Here is an 18,689-nt window from a genome sequence, read left to right on the forward strand (position 1 = left end):
TACCCAATGAAAGCTCCGGTTCTGCCCTCATACACCCTGTAAATCCCCAAGTTTAGGACATTACAAGCCCCTCCATGGCCCTATGTCCCCCTGCGTCTATCAAATTATGTGACCCCTCTCAGTATATCTGTAAGGCCCAATACCCCCTAACCACTTCAGCCCTCATAGGCCTCCAACCCATCATTCAAGATCTCTTAAACAAAAATTACCTCAGACCCACTCACTCCCCATTTAATACCCCCATCTTAGCTGTTAAAAAAACCAACAGATCTTTCCGCCTTGTCCAAGACCTTCGCCTCATCAACATAGCCGTTGTCCCTATCCATCCCTTAGTTCCAAATCCATACAGCCTTTTATTGCAGATCCCTGCCTCGGCTTCCCACTTCTCAGTCCTAGATCTCAAGGACCCATTTTTCTATCCCTCTAGACCCCTGCTCCCAAGATTTTTTCATCTTCACCTGGACGGACCCATACACAAGACATTCTGAACAACTCACTTGGACAGTTTTGCCACAGAGCTTCCGAGATAGTCCCCATATTTTTAGACAGGTCCTAGCTCAGGACCTCAAACAGTTTCATCATGATCACTCCAAGTCCACCTTATTATAATACATGGACAATCTTCTACTCTGCAGTCTCTCGTGGGAACAGTCTCAACTTGACACTGCCTCCCTACTTAACCTTCTAGCTTCCAGAAGTTACCGAGTATCCCCCGTCAAAGCTCAAATCTCTTCCCCTCCTGTCACTTACTTCAGATTCCTTCTATCTCAACAAAGAAAGTCCATTACCTTAGACAGAAAATAGCTCCTGTCTGACCTGCCCATTCCCAAAACCAAGACAGAAATCCTTTCCTTACTAGGCCTGGCTAGATATTTTAGAGCGTAGATCCCTAACTTCTCCCTGCACCCTGTTGGCAAGACCCCTATACGACCTCAGCAAGAGCCTCCCTAAAAAACCATTATCCTCCTCACCCCGACACTCCTTCATTAAGCTCCGTCAAGCCCTTGTAGAAGCCCCAGCTCTCCATCTTCCTGATTTGTCGAAGCACTTCTCATTATACATTCATGAGAGGTCCAGTCAAGCTCTAGGAGTCCTAGGCCAATATTATGGCCCATCCTTTGCCCCAGTAGCTTATCTCTCCAAGCAATTAGACCCCACAGTTCAGAGATGGGCCCCCTGCCTATGAGCATTAGCTGCTAGACAGCTCTTGCAGAAGGCAGCTCATACATAGATTCACATTCAGGGCGCCCCTTACCATTCTGTCCCCACATCACCTAAAAGATCTCTTAACCTACAAAAGTTTATAGACTCTCCCTCCCTCCAGACTCCTGACCTTACTGTCCTCTTTCCTCCAAAATCCCATTCACCCCCCTTTGCCATCCATACCCAAATCATGACTTTTTCCTCCTTTACTGCTCTCTTGCTTTTTTCCTCATTCTTATTGTCTTCCCTGCCACCCCAGCCTCCTTTGTATGGTGATGCAAAGTCAGACAGACTTACACACAGCATCAAACAAAAATTACTGCCCTCATTGCCACACCAGACTGCCCTCTGAAAAGCTGCTCTGAGCCTTTATACCTCCACTTTCCTCCCTCCACCGAAGTGTTCACTAGCAGCTACCCTTATTCTCCCTGCCTCTGCTTCCTCTATGACCAAAAACAAGCCTATTGCAGGCGATGGCCAGACACCTACAGGAGATGTCCCTACTGGTCTTGCGCCATTCACTACATGAGTAACTTCCAGTACCCACAGTATTACTCCTCCAACCGTTTCATGAAATATCCCAACGGCTCATTCTCCTTATCAATCCCAGATCCCTGGGACTCTCAATGGGCCGCCGGAGTCACAGCCTCAGTTTACTACGGGGGGGGGGTCCTCGACCCCCCACGGTACCCTTCATATCTCTCAAAAGTATGTTCCCTCTCATTCCCAGATCTCTCAAGTTGCATCAGATAGCAGACATTCCGAAAAAGTCATTATCCAAACTCTTGATGGCGCCTCTTCATCTTCTTATCCCCGCCCCTCTTCCCATTTCTCCTACTCTTCATTACAGCTCATTCAGGACACCACCATCTTTCTCAACCACACCCTTAACACCGCCAATTGTTTCTTGTGTGCATCACTGCAGCGCCCACTGCTGGCCGCCTTGCCCCTTAATATTTCCAACTACTCCTTCCATGCAGAAAGACAACCCCTCTGCCCCCTGGCAGACATACCCCTATGAGAACCAGAATACGCAGATAATCTCACCATCCACCACTGTGTAGGCCCAACTCCACCCCCCTCCAGTGCACTTCACTGCCTCTCTATCTACACCCCTACCTCCGGCTCTAAGACTTTTACCCAACCGGGACACTTCTTTTAGTGTAATGGCAGTCTTTTCAACTCACTGCCTCTCAACTCCGATACACCCTGCATTCTCATCACCCTAATCCCACAGTTTACAGCATGGCAGAATTTCTTGAGCTCCAACCTCCCTTGCCCTCGTGCACAAAAAGAGCTGCTTTCCTTCCCATCATGGTCAGTAGCTCTTTGATCACCTCAGCCATTGGGGCAGGGTTTTCGGGAGAAACCTTGGGTCACTCTCTATGGGCAGTTAGAGATCTCAACGCCAAACTTGAGGGAGCCCTGACATCCACTGCCGATTCCCTAGCCTCTCTCCAAAGACAGGTCACTTCGCTAGCTAAGGTCACCCTTCAAAACCCGCTGGCCTTAGATCTGCTTACAGCCGAGAAGGGCGGCACCTGCGTCTTCCTCTGGGAAGAGTGCTGCTATTACATCAACGAATCCGGCATTGTAGAAACTGACATTACCAAACTCACCGACCTTGCCTCCAGTCTCCACTCTGCTTCCAATTCCAACCCATTCTCTTCAATACTAACAAACCCCCTCCTCACCTGGCTCTGGCCCATTGCAGGCCCCATAATAATCATTCTTCTCGCCTGTCTCTTCTTACCCTGTATAATAAAGTTCATCAAATCCCAAGTCAGAAAAATCTGTAATCAAGCTTTCAACCAGCTTTTACTCAGGAACTACCAGCTTCTGGCCACAGAAGATCCCTCACCCTCACGTGACCTCCTCACCACACGCTGAGATGGACCCCTCTCTCCACTGGAAACTGTTCCTGGAAACAATGGCTGCAGACGCCTGGCTCCTGACACCCATATCCTCTTGGCACCATTGGAATCAACAGGTCCTCAACCTATGGTTACAGGGAACCTTCATTGATTTCCAAACCTGAAGAAGTCCACATCTACTCATCCTTACTGTGGGGAGTCCTATCAACCCTTTCCTCCCAATCCTCAAGCCCTCACTCCCTTCTCCGCCCCTGTTCAGCAGGAAGCAGCCAGAGAGAAAGCAACGTCCACAACTCCATAGAGGAGAAAGGGGGGAATGAAGGGCCCCCACCAGTAAGATGGCAAACTTCCGGCTTCTCTTCGGGGTCCTCGGTTCCCGCTGGTGCCACCTGAAGCCCAATCACCTCTCGCTCCCCTCCCAATCCCAGCACCTAGCCAACAGCCACCAGCCCCGTAGAAGTAACACCACAATCACCCTATGCCCCTTCCTATATAACCCAGCACCTTTCCCTAATAAAGTGGAACTCTCCGGTGAATTGCTGCTGTGTGTCGCTCCTTTCCTTTCAGCTACAATCTAAAGTTACGTTTTCACTGCAGACAGCTTTTCCTGTTTAATTCAGTTCTAGGGTTCATCATTGCCAGGTTTGATGGAGGAGTAGTCCATGGAGAGTGTGGAGGCCCAAGAGTGATTCTTGGCTCACATTGTGCTTGACCTTTGGCAAGGCTGACTCTGAACCTCCAAATGATAGTGATCAGTGGGATGGCTAGGAATAAGGTCATCTAATGAACTAGGAACAAATTTACATGAATTTAGGGGACTAAAGAGCCCATTATTACTCTAATGATTATTTTCAAGAATACTTTTTGGAAAAAAGAAAACAAAACAAAACCCAGTCTCATCAGACTGTTCATTTGCTACTGGATTTCTTGGTGGAAATCAATTTGAAAGACTTAAAAAGGATTTCCTAAACCATCTATGGTAGCAATAAGCTAGAACAGAATTGTGAATTTCCTCCCACCTCATAATTGTCTTTGTAGAATAATCATAAAAAAATTAGCTTCAAGAGGGACACACACATTTAACAATATATTTCAGCTATTTAATGTTCCATAAAATGTAGATTCATTAAACAATTCAGCAAGATCACGCTGTTGCTTCTAACATTAGCTTCTTGTCTAAGTGTGATTTGCATCTATGCAGCTTAAAAAGAAGTTTAGTAAATATTCTACCAATCAGAGAACATCAACATCTAAGGCTTTGATTTTGCCAACACTTTCCTGATGCCTACTTTCTTTCTTTGGTCTGACTGGACACAGGGCTCCCCTCTTTCCTCTGTCATATTTAGTGTTATGTGCACTTCGCTTTTTTGAAGACACATTTACTTTTATTGTGACTTCTGCAGATCATCTATGTTTCCTTTTCAATGTTCAACTCTTCACTTCTTAAAATTTTTTCAGGTGGAAATCTGTCTCAGGGAGGGGGTTTCTGATAGAAGCATGCCACAGGAGCACAATGCCTCTATACCTGCCCTCTCAGAGACACAAAAGAGAAAGAACTATTCCGTTCAGCTTTCCTTTACTCCTAGAGGAAGTCAATTTAGCGTTACTTCTGAGGCGTTTTACTTTATGCAGCAAATGGACTGGATAAATTATGAACAAAATGTGTATACTTCGGTCCAACTGAAGTCTAACCAGAAAGATTTCTTATACTATCTCTGGAATACCTATTGTGACAATTTGAGGAATTGGGGGGATGATTAAACTGTACCCTTGGCTTGCAGTCTATTTCACTTAAATGTCAGTTTACCAAACATAACTAAGAAGAGGGATTTAGCTTTCAGAATAACAAAATTGATATGAACCGTGCAAGTTTTCATTCAGAATTCTTGTCAATGATAAGTAATCCATGGAAGTCTGATTTACTTCTTTGATCAAAATTGGAAGAATATAAGATGTTAAGGTGAAAGTCCATTTGTATCCATGTCTTCTGGTTCATTCTACCCAAGAGCTAGGTTACATTAGTAGCCTTGAAAATAATATCTGCCTCTGGAGAGTTTGGGATACACATTCCTGGGGATATCATTGCTCTGGAAAAGTGACAAGGGGTACTTTTGTATTACTTTGTAATATTTCCCCAAGGTAAATCCATCTAATTTCAGTGTGTGTTGGCCAGGTAGCTGACTTAGGATTTAAAGTACTGTACCTGCACAGTTTTTGGCTATCCTGGCATCCCCATAGAAACCAGGGGCACAGCGTTCACATTTAAATCCAGTGGTGTTGCTTAAGCAATTCCTACACTGGCCAGTGACTTCATTACAATCTTCAAAGATCAGGTTGGGATCTGAATTTCCACTGCAATCACATTTCTTACAGGTGCTTCCAATCAGCAAAGGGTTTCCATAGTAACCAGGAGCACATCTGAAAGGAAATCATATGTTAAAAATTTAGCGGCCATAGTTTTTCTTCATTTTCATGTTCTTTGCTGACTAGAAGAAAGTTTTGTGAATATATGTGGATTGCTATACCAGAATTTATTCCCACATTTCCATCTTCCTAGTAAGTCTAGACTTCATTTTTAAAGAACTGCCCCTCCAAACTGTATTGTAGTCCATTCAGTTCAGCCAGACCTCTAGATGCAGGAGTATCTGGTACCATTTTGGTCATCCCAGTGACTTGGGTGCACTGCTGGTATGTGATTGGTGGCGCCAGATATGCTAAATGTGCTGCAGTGAGATGTGCCACTAGGACATAGCTATGACTTGTTCTGGCCAAAATGTTGATAATACCTTTACTGGGAAACATTGGTATAAACCAGCACGCACTTTGTCATAGTGAAGTGTTCAGATAACCTAAACCTGAGCCAATTAGTGCCTGGCACTGCTCTGGCCAAAACAGATTGGCTCAGGAGTGATTCAATCAGAGTACAGCCTGGGGCTCCTGTTTGAGGTTGTGGGAAGGCATTCGTGCCATGTGCAGGTGAATGAAGAGGCAGATAGCATGGATAAAAAGGAATTGGAGCCCAGATGGCCATGATCCTGGAAGTTTTAGATAAGTGAGCCTACGGGGCTCAGCACTAAACTACATTTGTTATGGAGGCATAATTGGTAACTATGGTACTGCTGCCTGGGACCCTAATGAGAGATGCCAGCCCAGTTGGAGGGTGGAGACTGAAATCCATCCAGCCTTTGTCGGCCTTGCTAAGCTGTGCACTCTGGGTGGGGCTGCCTCTGCACAGAAGAAGAAATGCATTTCTCTGCTTTTCCCAGAGATGCCCTGTGAGCCAGCAGAAGCTCTGCTGTGATGTGGGATTACAGGCCTCATCTAAGGCACAGCTTCTAGTTGGCTCCTGTCAACCATTGACACATGGTAGCCTTGAGGGAATGAAGTATCTGTATTGCCAGATCTTCCCTTTTTTATTTTTATTTTTTAATTTATTTTTAATTTTTTATTTTGGTATCATTAATCTACAATTACATGAGGAACATTATGTTCACTAGACTCCACCCTTCACTAAGTCCCCCCCACATACCTCATTAGTCACTGTCCATCAGCATAGTAAGATGCTGTAAAATCACTACTTGTCTTCTCTGTGTTGCACAGCCCTCCCCGTGCAGTTGAAATCTGGAGTTTTATGTGAAATCTCAGTTTTTAAAGTTTGGCTCAAACTTTGTAAGAATACTGTATGAGCCAAAGTACACCTATTTGCTGACTGCCTATTGCCTCCTCTCTGCTGTGGATGCAAAGCTAGTGTGGAAGCCAGGCGAACTGGAGCTGAAGATGCTTAGTGGCTAGAAAGAATGTGCCGTCACAACATCATGGGATTGAAGGTCAGGTACACGAGTAAGTTCTAACATGAGAGAAAAAGAAAGAGAGCTGGTTAAGGTTTTTGAGCACAGTGAAAGTGATAGTGATGGAAGCCAGTGCTGTTTTCAGAGTTCAGGGTGGAATGAAGGCTGGAACGCAGAGACCAGTGTGGTGGTGGAAGGAGGGCCTGGGCTGGGGTGTTGGCCTTGGGAGTGGAAAGAAAGGGAGGACTTCCCAAGGAAATCATGAAAACCTGGCCAGTAATAATAAGACACAGCATTAAAAAAAAACACATCTATTTAAAGTAAGAGAATCATAATTCAGAGCATTTGAAAAATAGTGAAATGAAAAAAAATCACACTTGTAATCTCAAGACCCTAGCAAAATTTCTGTTCAAGATTTTGCATACATTTTTCCAGTCTTTATTCTTTTTTTTTTGCTATCATTAATCTACAATTACATGAGGAACATTATGTTTACTAGACTCCCACCATCACCAAGTCACATACCCCATTACAGTCACTGTCCATCAGTGTAGTAAGATGCTATAGAATCAATACTTGTCCTCTCTGTGTTGTACAGCCCTCCCTGTGCAACACCCCCTACATTATGTCTGCTAATAGTAATGCCCCCCCCTTTTTTCCTTATCCCTCCCTTCCCACCCATCCTCCCAAGTCCCTTTCCCTTTGGTAACTGTTAGTCCCTTCTTGGGTTCTGTGAATCTGCTGCTGTTTTGTTCCTTCAGTTTTTTTCTTTGTTCTTATACTCCACAGATGAGTGAAATCATTTGATACCTGTCTTTTTCTGTCTGGCTTATTTCACTTGCCCAGGGAGATATGTTCATGAAAAAGTCACTGATGTTTATGTCCAAGAGATTTTTGCCTATGTTTTTTTCTAAGAGTTTTATGGTTTCATGGCTTACACTCAGGTCTTTCATCCATTTCAAATTTACTTTTGTGTATGATCCAGTATCATTCTCTTACATGTAGCTGTCCAGTTTTGCCAACACTAGCTGTAGAGGAGGCTGTATGTCCATGGCCCTTTATCATATATTAATTGACCATATATGTTTGGGTTAATATCTCTGGATTCTCTATTCTGTTCTACTGGTCTGTGGCTCTGTTCTTGTGCCAGTACCAAATTGCCTCAATTACTGTGGGTTTGTAGTAGAGATTGAAGTTGGAAAGTGAGATCCCCCCTGCTTTATTCTTCCTTTTCAGGATTGCTTTGGCTATTCGGGGTCTTTGGTGGTTCTATATGAATTTTAAATCTATTTGTTCCAGTTCATTGAAGAATGCTGTTGATATTTTGATAGGGATTGCTTTGGATCTGTAGATTACTTTAGGCAGGATGGCCATTTTGAGAATATTAATTCTTCCTAGCCAAGAGCATGGGATGTGTTTCCATTTGTTAGTGTCCTCTTTAATTTCTCTTAAGAGTGCTTGTAGTTTCCAGGGTATAGGTTTTTCACTTCCTTGGTTAGGTTTTTTCCTAGGTGTTTTATTCTTTTTCATGCAGTTGTGAGTGGAATTGTTTTCCTGATTTCTCTTTCTGCTAGTTCATCATTAGTGTATAGAAAAGCAACAGATTTCTGTGTACTAATCTTGTATCCTCCAACTTTACTGACTTCCGATATCAGTTCAAATAGTTTGGGAGTGGATTCTTTAGGGTTTTTTATGTACAATATCATGTCATCTGCAAATAGAGACAGTTTGATTTCTTTTGTGCCAATCTGGAATCCTTGTATTTCTTTGTGTTGTCTGATTGCCATGGCTAGGATTTCCAGTACTATGTTGAATAACAGTGGGGAGAATGGGCATCCTGTCTTGTTCCTGATCTTAGAGGAAAAGCTTTCAGCTTCTCGCTGTTAAGTATAATGTTGGCTGTGGTTTTGTCATATATGGCCTATATTATGTGGGGGTACTTGCCCTCTATACCCATTTTGTTGATAGTTTTTATCATGAATGGATGTTGAATTTTGTTGAATGCTTTTTCAGTATCTACAGAGATGATCATGTGATATTTGTCCTTTTTGTTGATGTGATGGATGATGATGGATTTTCAAATGTTGTACCATCCTCGCATTCCTGAGATGAATCCCAGTTTATCATGGGGTATGATCCTCTTGATGTATTTTTGAATTCGGTTTGCTAATATTTTGTTGAGTATTTTTGCGTCTATGTTCATGAGGGATATTGGTCTGTAATTTTCTTGCTTGGTGGGGTTTTTGCCTGGTTTTGGTATTAGGGTGATGCTGGCTTCATAGAATGAATTTGAAAGTATTCCCTCCTCTTCTATTTTTTGGAAAACTTTAAGAAGAATGGGTATTATGTCTTCTCTATATGTCTGATAAAATTCAGTGGTGAATCCATCTGGCCCGGGGTTTTTGTTCTTGGTATTCTTTTGATTACCGTTTCAATTTCGTTGCTGGTAATCGGTCTGTTTAGATTTTGTGTTTCTTCCTTGGTCAGTCTTGGGAGGTTGTATTTTTCTAGAAAGTTCTCCATTTCTTCTAGGTGTTCCAGCTTGTTAGATTCTCTAATAATTCTTTGTATCTTTTTGGGGTCCATCATGATTTTCCTTTCTCATTTCTGACTCTGTTTATGTGTGTAGTTTCTGTTTTTCTCTTAGTAAGTCTAGCTAGAGGCTTACCTATTTTGTTTATTTTCTCAAAGAACCAGCTCTTGGTTTCATTGATTTTTTCTATTGTTTTATTCTTCTCAATTTTATTTATTTCTTCTCTGATCTTTATTATGTCTCTCCTTCTGCTCACTTTTGGCCTCATTTGTTCTTTTCTCAGTTTTAATAATGGTGACTTTAGGCTATTCATTTGGGATTGTTCTTCCTTCTTCAAATAGGCCTGGATTGCTATATACTTTCCTCTTAGAACTGCCTTCGCTGTGTCCCACAGAAGTTGTGGCTTTGTGTTGTTGCTGTCATTTGTCTCCATATATTGCTTTATCTCCATTTTAATGTGGTCATTGATCCATTGGTTATTTAGAAGCATGGTGTTAACCCTCCATGTGTTTATGAGCCTTTTTGTTTTCTTTGTACAATTTATTTCTAGTTTTATACCTTTGTGGTCTGACAAGTTGTTTCATAGAATTCAATCTTTTTTAATTTATTGAGGCTCTTTTTGTGGCCTAGTATGTTGTCTATTCTGAAAAATATTCTATGTGCACTTGAGAAAAATGTGTATCCTGCTACTTTTGGGTGTAGATTTCTGTTAGGTCCATCTGTTCTAGTGTGTTGTTCAGTGCCTCTGTGTCCTTACTTATTTCTGTCTGGTGATCTCTCCTTTGGAGTGATTGTTGTGTTGAAGTCTCCTAAAATGAATGCATTGCATTCTATTTCCTCTTTTAATTCTGTTAGTATTTGTTTCACTTTATCTCTTGTTACTTTCTTTGTTTTGAAGTCTATTTTGTCTGATACAAGTACTGTAACACCTGCTTTTTTCTCCCTATTGTTTGCATGAAATATCTTTTTCCATCCCTTCACTTTTATTCATATGTCTTTGGGTTTGAGGTGAGTCTCTTGTAAGCAGCATATTGATGGGTGTTGTTTTTTTATCCATTCTGTTGTTCTGTGTCTTTTGATTGGTGCATTCAGTCCATTTACATTTAAGGTGCTTATTGAAAGATATGTACTTATTGCCTTTGCAGGCTTTAGATTCATAGTTACCAAAGGTTCAAGGGTAGCTTCTTTACAATCTAACCATCTTACTTAACTTGCTTATTAAGCTTTTATAAGCACAGTGTGATGATTCTTTATTTCTCTCCCTTCTTATTCCTCCTTCTCCATTCTTTATCTGTTCGGTGTTTTATTCTGTACTCTTTTTTTGTTTCCTTTGATTGTGAAACAGTTGATTTTTGTGAATAGTTGATTTTATTTTTTGCCTTTGGTTAGTATTTGGTTGGTCTGCTTTGTTTGGTGTGATCTTATTTTCTCTGGTGACATCTATTTAGCCTTAGGAGTGCTTCCACCTAGAGGAGTCCCTTTAAAATACCCTGTAAAAGTGGTTTTTGTGTGGCAGATACCCTCAACTTTTGCTTGTCTGGGAATTTCTTAATCCCTCCTTCATATTTAAATAATAATTGTGCTGAATACAGTGTTCTTGACTCAAGGCCCTTCTGTTAAATATATCATGCCATTTTCTTCTGCCCTGTAAGCTTTCTGTTGAGAAGTTTGATGGGTTTTCCTTTGTTGGTGATCTTTTTTCTCTGTCTGGCTGCCTTTAATACTCTGTCCTTATCTTTGATCTTTGCCATTTTAATTATTGTATGTCTTGGTGTTGTCCTCCTTGGGTCCCTTGTGTTGGGAGGTCTGTGGGCTTCCATGGTTTGAGAGACTATTTCCTCCCCCAGTTTTGGGAAGTTTTCAGGAATTATTTCTTCAAAAGCATGTTCTGTTCCTTTTTCTCTCTCTTCTTCTTCTGGTACCCCTATAATGAGAATATTGCTCCATTTGGATTGGTCACACTGTTCTCTTAATATTCTTTCATTCCTGGAGATCCTTTTATCTCTCTCTGCCTCAGCTTCTCTATATTCCTGTTCTCTGATTTCTATTCCATTAACAGTCTCTTGCACCTCATCCATTCTGCTCTTAAGTCCTTCCAGAGATTGTTTTGTTTCTGTAATTTCCCTCCTGACTTCATCCCTTAGCTCTTGCCTATTTCTCTGCAGGCCCATCAGCATGGTTATGACCTTTATTCTGAATTCTTTTTCAGGAAGATTGGTTATATCTATCTCCTCAGGCCTTCTCTTGGGGGATGTCTGGCTGGTTCTTGACTGGACAAAATTCTTCTGCCTTTTCATGGTGATAGAGGTAGTTGTAGGCAGGTGGTACGTATGTCTGCTGGGAGAACAAAGTCCCTTCCTGCCTGCTGGTCACCTTGTCCTTCTCCACTCCCTTTTTCGGTTACCTGCATACCGGGAGCAGCCTCCGGGTTAATACCCTGAGCTTCCATGGCGAGGCAGCCCTTGGGGTAGCCCAGAGCCCTGCAGGGCATGGCAGGTGCACCAGGTGTGCTCTCCTGCTATAATGGCACCCCTTCACACCTTGCTCCAGCCTCCTCTGTCTGTGCCAGGCATCTTCATGCCAGCGGCAGCCTCTGGGTCTGGCCCGGGTAGCATGCTGGGGAGGACACTCTGGGTGTTTGCCCTTGGCCGGGCCGCTCTCAGCTGCTTGACCACTGTGGCAGGACAGCACCAGCTGGGGGTCTTAAATGGCAGGCTGCTTATTGCCATGAAGGGCTTCAAAACTGAGTTGCCACCCAGGGGATTAGGGTGCCTGAAGTTCCTTAGGATTCCCTGCCTGATAGGCTGAGTGTGCTGAGACGATTCCATCCAGCTCTTAAGCCCCTGTCCCTTTAAGACTTTCAAAAAGCATTCTCTTTTCTTTTGTCCCAGGGAGCTGGCTGTGGGGACCTGCTCGCAGCTTTTACATTTCCATTTCTCTAATATCCAGTACACCATACAATGTGTGTCTGTGTTCCCAGTGCAGATTTCTAGGGCTGGTTATTTAGCAGTCCTGTGCTTCCACGCCCTCCCCACTCTGACTCCTTTCCTCCCACCAGTGAGCTGGGGTGGGGGGAGTGCTCACGTCCCATGTCACGTCTTTGTATCTTATCCCCTTCCTGAGATGCTGAGTTCTTGCAGATGTAGATGTAGTCTGGCTGTTGTACTGTATTTTCTGGTCTCTCTGTTGGGAGTAGTTGTATTTTCAAAAATATATATGGTTTTGGGAGGAGATTTCTGCTGCCCTACTCATGCCACCATCTTGGCTCCTCCTCTTACTTTGAATTTTAAGGAGAGCTTTTAGTGGTAGGTTCACAGGCAACTCTGAAGTTATAGTCCACACATCAACCCTATAGATTTTATAGAATGAGCATGCAAAGGCTTCTGAATCATAGCACCCCATAGCCCCCTATGCTAATAAAAAAAGAACTAGAGCATAAAGAAGCCATAGGGTTTGTTTATTGCTACAAGGCTCAAACCTGTTATTGGACTCCACATTTAATGCTCTTTCCACTCCACAAGTCTGGAATTAATTAATTAACTAATTAATCTTTTAATGACTATAACAAGTGATTAATCAAATGCTACCAATTTCTGCCCTCAAAAACTGAGTAAAAAGGATACAAAAGGACCAGTAGTTGGATTTAGAGTTAGCACTGTAGACCTGGTGTCCAGTAGCATGGTCCTATTTTATTTCTTTCATAATCTTATTTCTAGCTTTAGATTAAGTCTTCTCATGGCTCTGGATGTCAGGCTCCTCATCTTTAAAAGGTTCTACTTGGGAGAAGAGGGACAGCCACACTGGGATGAGAATGAGAACTGCAAAATTCCTGCCTACAAAGCTTGTGCAATTTACAATTATTTTCATCAGAAGAACAACTTTCATTTTCAACTTCTATTCAGAGGGTGGTGACAAGACTCACTCATATCTGGGCCATCTGCCTGCATTTTCCTGGCATGGGGTGGGAAGTGGGGGTCAAATGGGGCAAGAAATGGCTGACTCTCATCACTACAAGATATCCTTTTGAGGGTAAACTAAAAGTGTCATTGTTTATTGGTTAAAAAAGAAAGTATTACTCAAACAAATATAACCGAGTGCCTACCACACACCAGATATGATGACTGGGAAGAGTGGATAGAGAAATGACTTAGATGCTACTTCTGTTGAGAAGCTCATAGTTTAATAGAGATTTTAAAAACTAATGTGTGATTTTGAACAAGTTGCTTAACCTCCATGTCTCACTTTCTTTTTCTTTAAGAAGGATGAAAATGGCTTCTCATAGGATATTTTTTTTTGAGGCTTAAATGCATCATTGTATGTAAGTTGCTTACAACAGGTGCCTGGCACATAATGATAATTGTCATCATCATCATGAACATTTAAAGGCATTAACAATGTGGTTAGCTTTAGAGATGATCTGGTAGATTGGGGAGTGGCAGGTCCAGCATATAGAATTTAAATTATGAGTTGGGAGAAGGACATTGGGAAAGAGCCAGGCAGGGGCCAGAGCAGGCTAAGAAATGTGGACTCTGTGTGAACACAAATGCACTTGAGCTGTTTTACATGGTACAGTAAGATGTTCATGTTTTATGCTTTAGACCATTCTTTCTCAAACTTGTATGTAGTGTGAATTCCTATGAAAGGAAAAAAACATTTTCATTGCCTATCTCTTTTGTGTTCATTTATCTTATATTTAAATCTTTAAATATTTCCAACATAAAACTAATTGGAAACTCCCTATGTCCATGGCTTTTATACACCTTGAAAACCAAAATAAATTTTCCGAATTCAAATTAACTGTGTTAATTCAAGACAATGGATTGTTGTGTTGTGATTGAATGGCCAACTGCAACATGATATGTTAGAGGATTGCCTAAATTCAGTGCACACATCCTGTCAAGTGTTGTGTGAAGGTTCAGCTTGCTTTAACATGAATCACATCAGCCTCCAAATTGTCTGTAATGTGTGTCGTTATTTTCTCCTCAACTCTGAGGCAGATCTCCTTTTATTATCAAGTGGTATTACAGAAATTCCAGAACATCTGTCAATCTGTTAATTTTCTTTCTCAAGTTTTCCATTGAAACTAAACACAAAATCAAGAAGATACTGAGAACCCATAAAGCTCCATGAATATTTCTGAGAACGTTTCCTCTAAGAATGTTTCCAGTGATTCTTAAGCCACAGTTTGAGAAACACTGTTTTATATTCTGTGGCAATGAAGGTTGAAGTAGAGCAGTAGGAGACAAGGCAGGGAGAGGACTGGCATGAAAACCCACTGGGGAATCAAAATAAAGGTCCCATGTCTTAATCCTAGAGGTTCTTCTTCACTGGGGCATGGAAGGGATTTGGGGAGGGCTCAGGAATCCAGTGGTCTCCAGGACACACATATACATAGTCAGATTTGAAACACACCCTTTGATTAGATGACCCCTAAGTACAGAAACTAGAGTGCTCTTAGATTGGACTAATTTTCATTTTTGTTTGAAATAGATTCCCAAACAAATCAGCCTCATAATTTGAAAAGATATGAAGAGATTCAAGTTCACAAATACATTGAAAACATAGATTAGAGGACACTTAACTGGGAAAACTTAAGTAACTTGGCTGTTAAAACTCACAACAGAAACTCCCTCAGTCCTAAGGTGAAACATAAATCCAAAGCAGCTTAGGTCACCTCCTTTTGGATGATCCAGCTCTCTCTCTCCAAGGGAAAGAAATCACTCCTTCTGCTACATTCTGGAAGAGCCTTGGCTTGTCTTTTTATTTAGCATTTCCTGTTTTTTTCTGGCTTTTAATAAATGTTTTTCAGTTTCTCTCTTCTTCTAGCCTCTACTTTTAGTGAGGACAAAGACCGTATCTTAGATGTCCTGCATTCCTGTTCCCTCCACTGATCTGCTTGTGTGGTCCTTTCCATTTTGAGGTAAAGGCCCTTGGGTTGCAGGGTCAATTTCTAATGTAACAGACCTCAGTCCATTCCCTTTAAAAGAGCAGAGTGTGAGGAAGGGTGGACAGGAGAGAGAAGGAGATGGAGCAGAGAAAGTTGCTCAGAGGCATTTCCCTCGGTGCAGACTGAGGGGCCTGAAAAGGGACACTTAGTTCCAGCACCTTTGTAGATACAGCCTCCTGTCAAAGGGAATCTAGTAATGGATTGAATTTTTTTTCTCTATCAGAGACTCATTTAGTTCAATAATTGCTAAAGTTTAAAATAGAAGAAGCTTAGGAAGACATTTGGGGAAAGTAATATGGGAACAGGGCAATAATCAAGAATTTTAAGCTAAACTGCAAATCCTGGTCCTTCCATTTAGCAGTGATGTGACTTCAGACAAATCCCATCACCTCCCTTAGCCTCAATTTCCTCATTTGCAAAATGATAAAATGTGACCTCCTCTCAGAGTGGTTATGAGGTTGAGAAATAGGGATGTAAGCAAGGAGGACACAGGGAACAATAGAAAAGGGCTCTATTTAGTTCAAAACCACAATTCCTAAGGAAACTGAGATTTGGAGAAATGAGGCAGCATGTCCCAGGCACACATTATGCCTGTGGAGGAAACTGCACAATGACTCACACTGTCAACAGGGAATGTTTATTGAACATTTCTTAAGTGCAGGTGCCATACTATACATTCCATAGCAGCACCTCACAGTAGTCCTGTGAGGTGGATATTTTCATTTTCTCCACTGGACATGTGAAAATTGGCACTCAGAGGTCAAATAACTTGCACTGCAGGCTCAAAAAGGACTAGTGCTGAGATATGAACTCAGCCAGGCCTCAATACTACTTTCACCTCCCAAACTGTTGCTTTCTCCTTGATACTGCCATTCTGCATTCAGGATTAGCACCAGATCTGGCCAAGGCTTCCTGGACAATGGCAGGGCCCAGGAGCCTCCAAGTTGGGCTAGATTTATCATCTACAATCCCATGTCTGTGCCAGGGCCCCCGCTGTCACTGACAGAACCCTTATCTGCCCTCCTGTGTGATTCTGCAGGACTGAATCCCCAGGGACAGAGATTACCTCACTTCTGGGAGGCCCTGCTTTTGGTCAGCAGGGCTCTATGTAGAGCCACTAATTTTCCACCCAGGAGCTCTGAATGCCCATGTACTGGTGATACTGCTCAAGCCTTATCAAACTAAATGGACTTTAACCTCAGACACTAAGGAGAAAAAACTCCAACCCTGGCTGATTATTAATCCCTTTAGGCTCCCAGTGAGCCAGAAAATCAATAAATTAGGTTCCTTATTCCTGGGTCCCCAAATAAGGAAACACAGAATGTGTGTGTCACAAATGTTAATTAACCCTAGTAATCTGATCATCTCATCTGTCCCTCCTAAAAGAGGAAATTCATATTGCCTTCAGCTTTCACGATCCTTCTTCCCTTATAGCAAAAAAGGGAAAAATTCCACAACTACTTAGTAAAAGAATAAGCGACATTTTGTACATTTAATATATAATCGTAACAGCAATGCTCTCAAAGTATAGAGATTTTCTCTGTACCATAGACACTATGACTTTTTAGAGTCTCAGAGCTACTCTTTGAGAAATGAAGGTTGTTTTCATTGGAAATGAGATGGCTTATGATATAAGGTTTGCCTGTTGAGCCCCATGCTGAGTTGGCGAGCCACACTCTGAGCAGTGCTGAGTATACTCTTGTAACATGAGCAGGCCACAAGTGTTGGACCAGAAGTTTGATGGGGTTCCCCTGGACCTTCCCTGCATGTCTTTATTCTGCTGCCTAAACACAATGATGAGCTGAGGCCAGTGTTAATGACACTTACGTTAAAAATAAGATGACCTTTCTGTGAGACTCTTGGCAAAAGCCATTTTGTCTTACAAAACTGTGAGCAGCTGACAGGTGGGGAGAATGGGAAATGTCTTGCCAGGAAATCATTCAGTGGGAAGCTTTGCATCCTCAGTTGCCAAAGCCTTTCTTATTTGAGTAAAGCCCAGAACAACTTAAAATAGAGTGTTGGGTGTAAATGCCAGGCAGGAATTTAGAGAATCCAAACTCTCATGGAATTTGTTTACTTTTCAGGGGAGGGGATTGTGTAAAGAATAGACTAAATAATAGGTTCATCTTTTTCTCAGTGTGTTGCTCTGTTGACTAATATAGGATTCACTTCTTTTGTTTTTTAACTAAGGAAGCCTCACTCTCTTTATATGAATTACACCACTGGTTCTCGAGATTGAGAGAGAGAGGAGTGTTACCAAAACTATCTAGAGAATCTTTTCAAAATACACATATTCATTTTCCCTTTTCCCTGTCCATTTATCCTGATATGTGGCCCTTAGGGAGCATATTGTTATTGCTGTATCTGGGGCATGGGATTTGGGAAAGCTCCCCAAGGGTTCTGAAATGTGCAACTCCCCCACTCTCTCCTCTTGAGACCTACTGAATGGGAACACAGTGAAAGCAAGAAACAGAAAGTCTCCTTTGACCTACACAGAAAACAGTGAATTTTATTAGCCTACCTTTCACAGTTAGGTCCAGCATAGTTTTCTTTACAAACACAGCGAACAGCTCCATTTTTTCTATAGCAGGATTCTGCAAAACTAGAATTGTAAGAGAATATTAGAAGTTAATTTCATACATTACTGAAGAGACTGTCTTAACTTTTGATTAGATCATCTCTACCTTGGTCCTAAGTCAAGTTCTAATAGGTGCTTGCTTTATTTAAATTAAATCTTCCTTTCAGGAAAGTTTAGACCAGTCTGCTCAGACAGAAAATGCGAGTCCACTGGTAAGACCATTTCCCAGGTCCACATTACTTATTTTTCCATAGAGTTTTTTCATTATTTTTACTTGAAGCAGTGAGAATTTACAGAACATCAAAGCTACACACACACACACACACACACACACACACACACACACACACACACACACACACATATTATATGTAAGTTAAAACACATATTTCAAAGACAGACTTAATCAAATTTTGCCTGTGATTTTAGATTTATAGGAGAATTTCCTCTTTTTCCTCCTACTTTCTGCATACCCATTTGAAAGTTTCCCTTTTCTTTCTGTAGTAGATTCCTTCCACTTTTCAAGGTCATGAATCCATTCTAAACTATATAATCTCCACTGAACCTTAATTTCTTTCTTATGTACCTTGAAGATTGAGAATAAAGAGTGGAGAGACTGAATCAGTTGAACAGTCACAAAGCAAATACTCAGGTAAGAAATGGAACCCACAGCAAAATGATTCTAGTCTATGGGCCCCTCTCATGGCTATTATTTTTTAAATAATAAAAATTAGGACACAGGATAGAAAAGTAATAAAATATTGTT

At 41.7% G+C, this 18,689-nt stretch overlaps 1 protein-coding gene across 3 annotated transcripts in view; it reads right to left on the bottom strand.

The window, feature by feature from the left end:
* Window positions 1–18,689, bottom strand: part of LAMA4 (laminin subunit alpha 4) — a 211,375-nt gene that overhangs the window by 128,934 nt on the left and 63,752 nt on the right. For all 3 annotated transcript variants that reach the window (XM_073219431.1, XM_073219430.1, XM_073219429.1), the window contains 2 exons: window positions 17,867–17,947; window positions 5,281–5,495 (listed from right to left, as the gene is read on the bottom strand). In XM_073219431.1, the coding sequence (XP_073075532.1) occupies window positions 5,281–5,495; window positions 17,867–17,947 (296 nt within the window). The remainder of the gene's footprint in view (window positions 1–5,280; window positions 5,496–17,866; window positions 17,948–18,689) is intronic.

Source organism: Manis javanica, chromosome 13 (assembly GCF_040802235.1).
Source record: "Manis javanica isolate MJ-LG chromosome 13, MJ_LKY, whole genome shotgun sequence".
NCBI classification, from domain to species: Eukaryota; Metazoa; Chordata; class Mammalia; order Pholidota; family Manidae; genus Manis; species Manis javanica.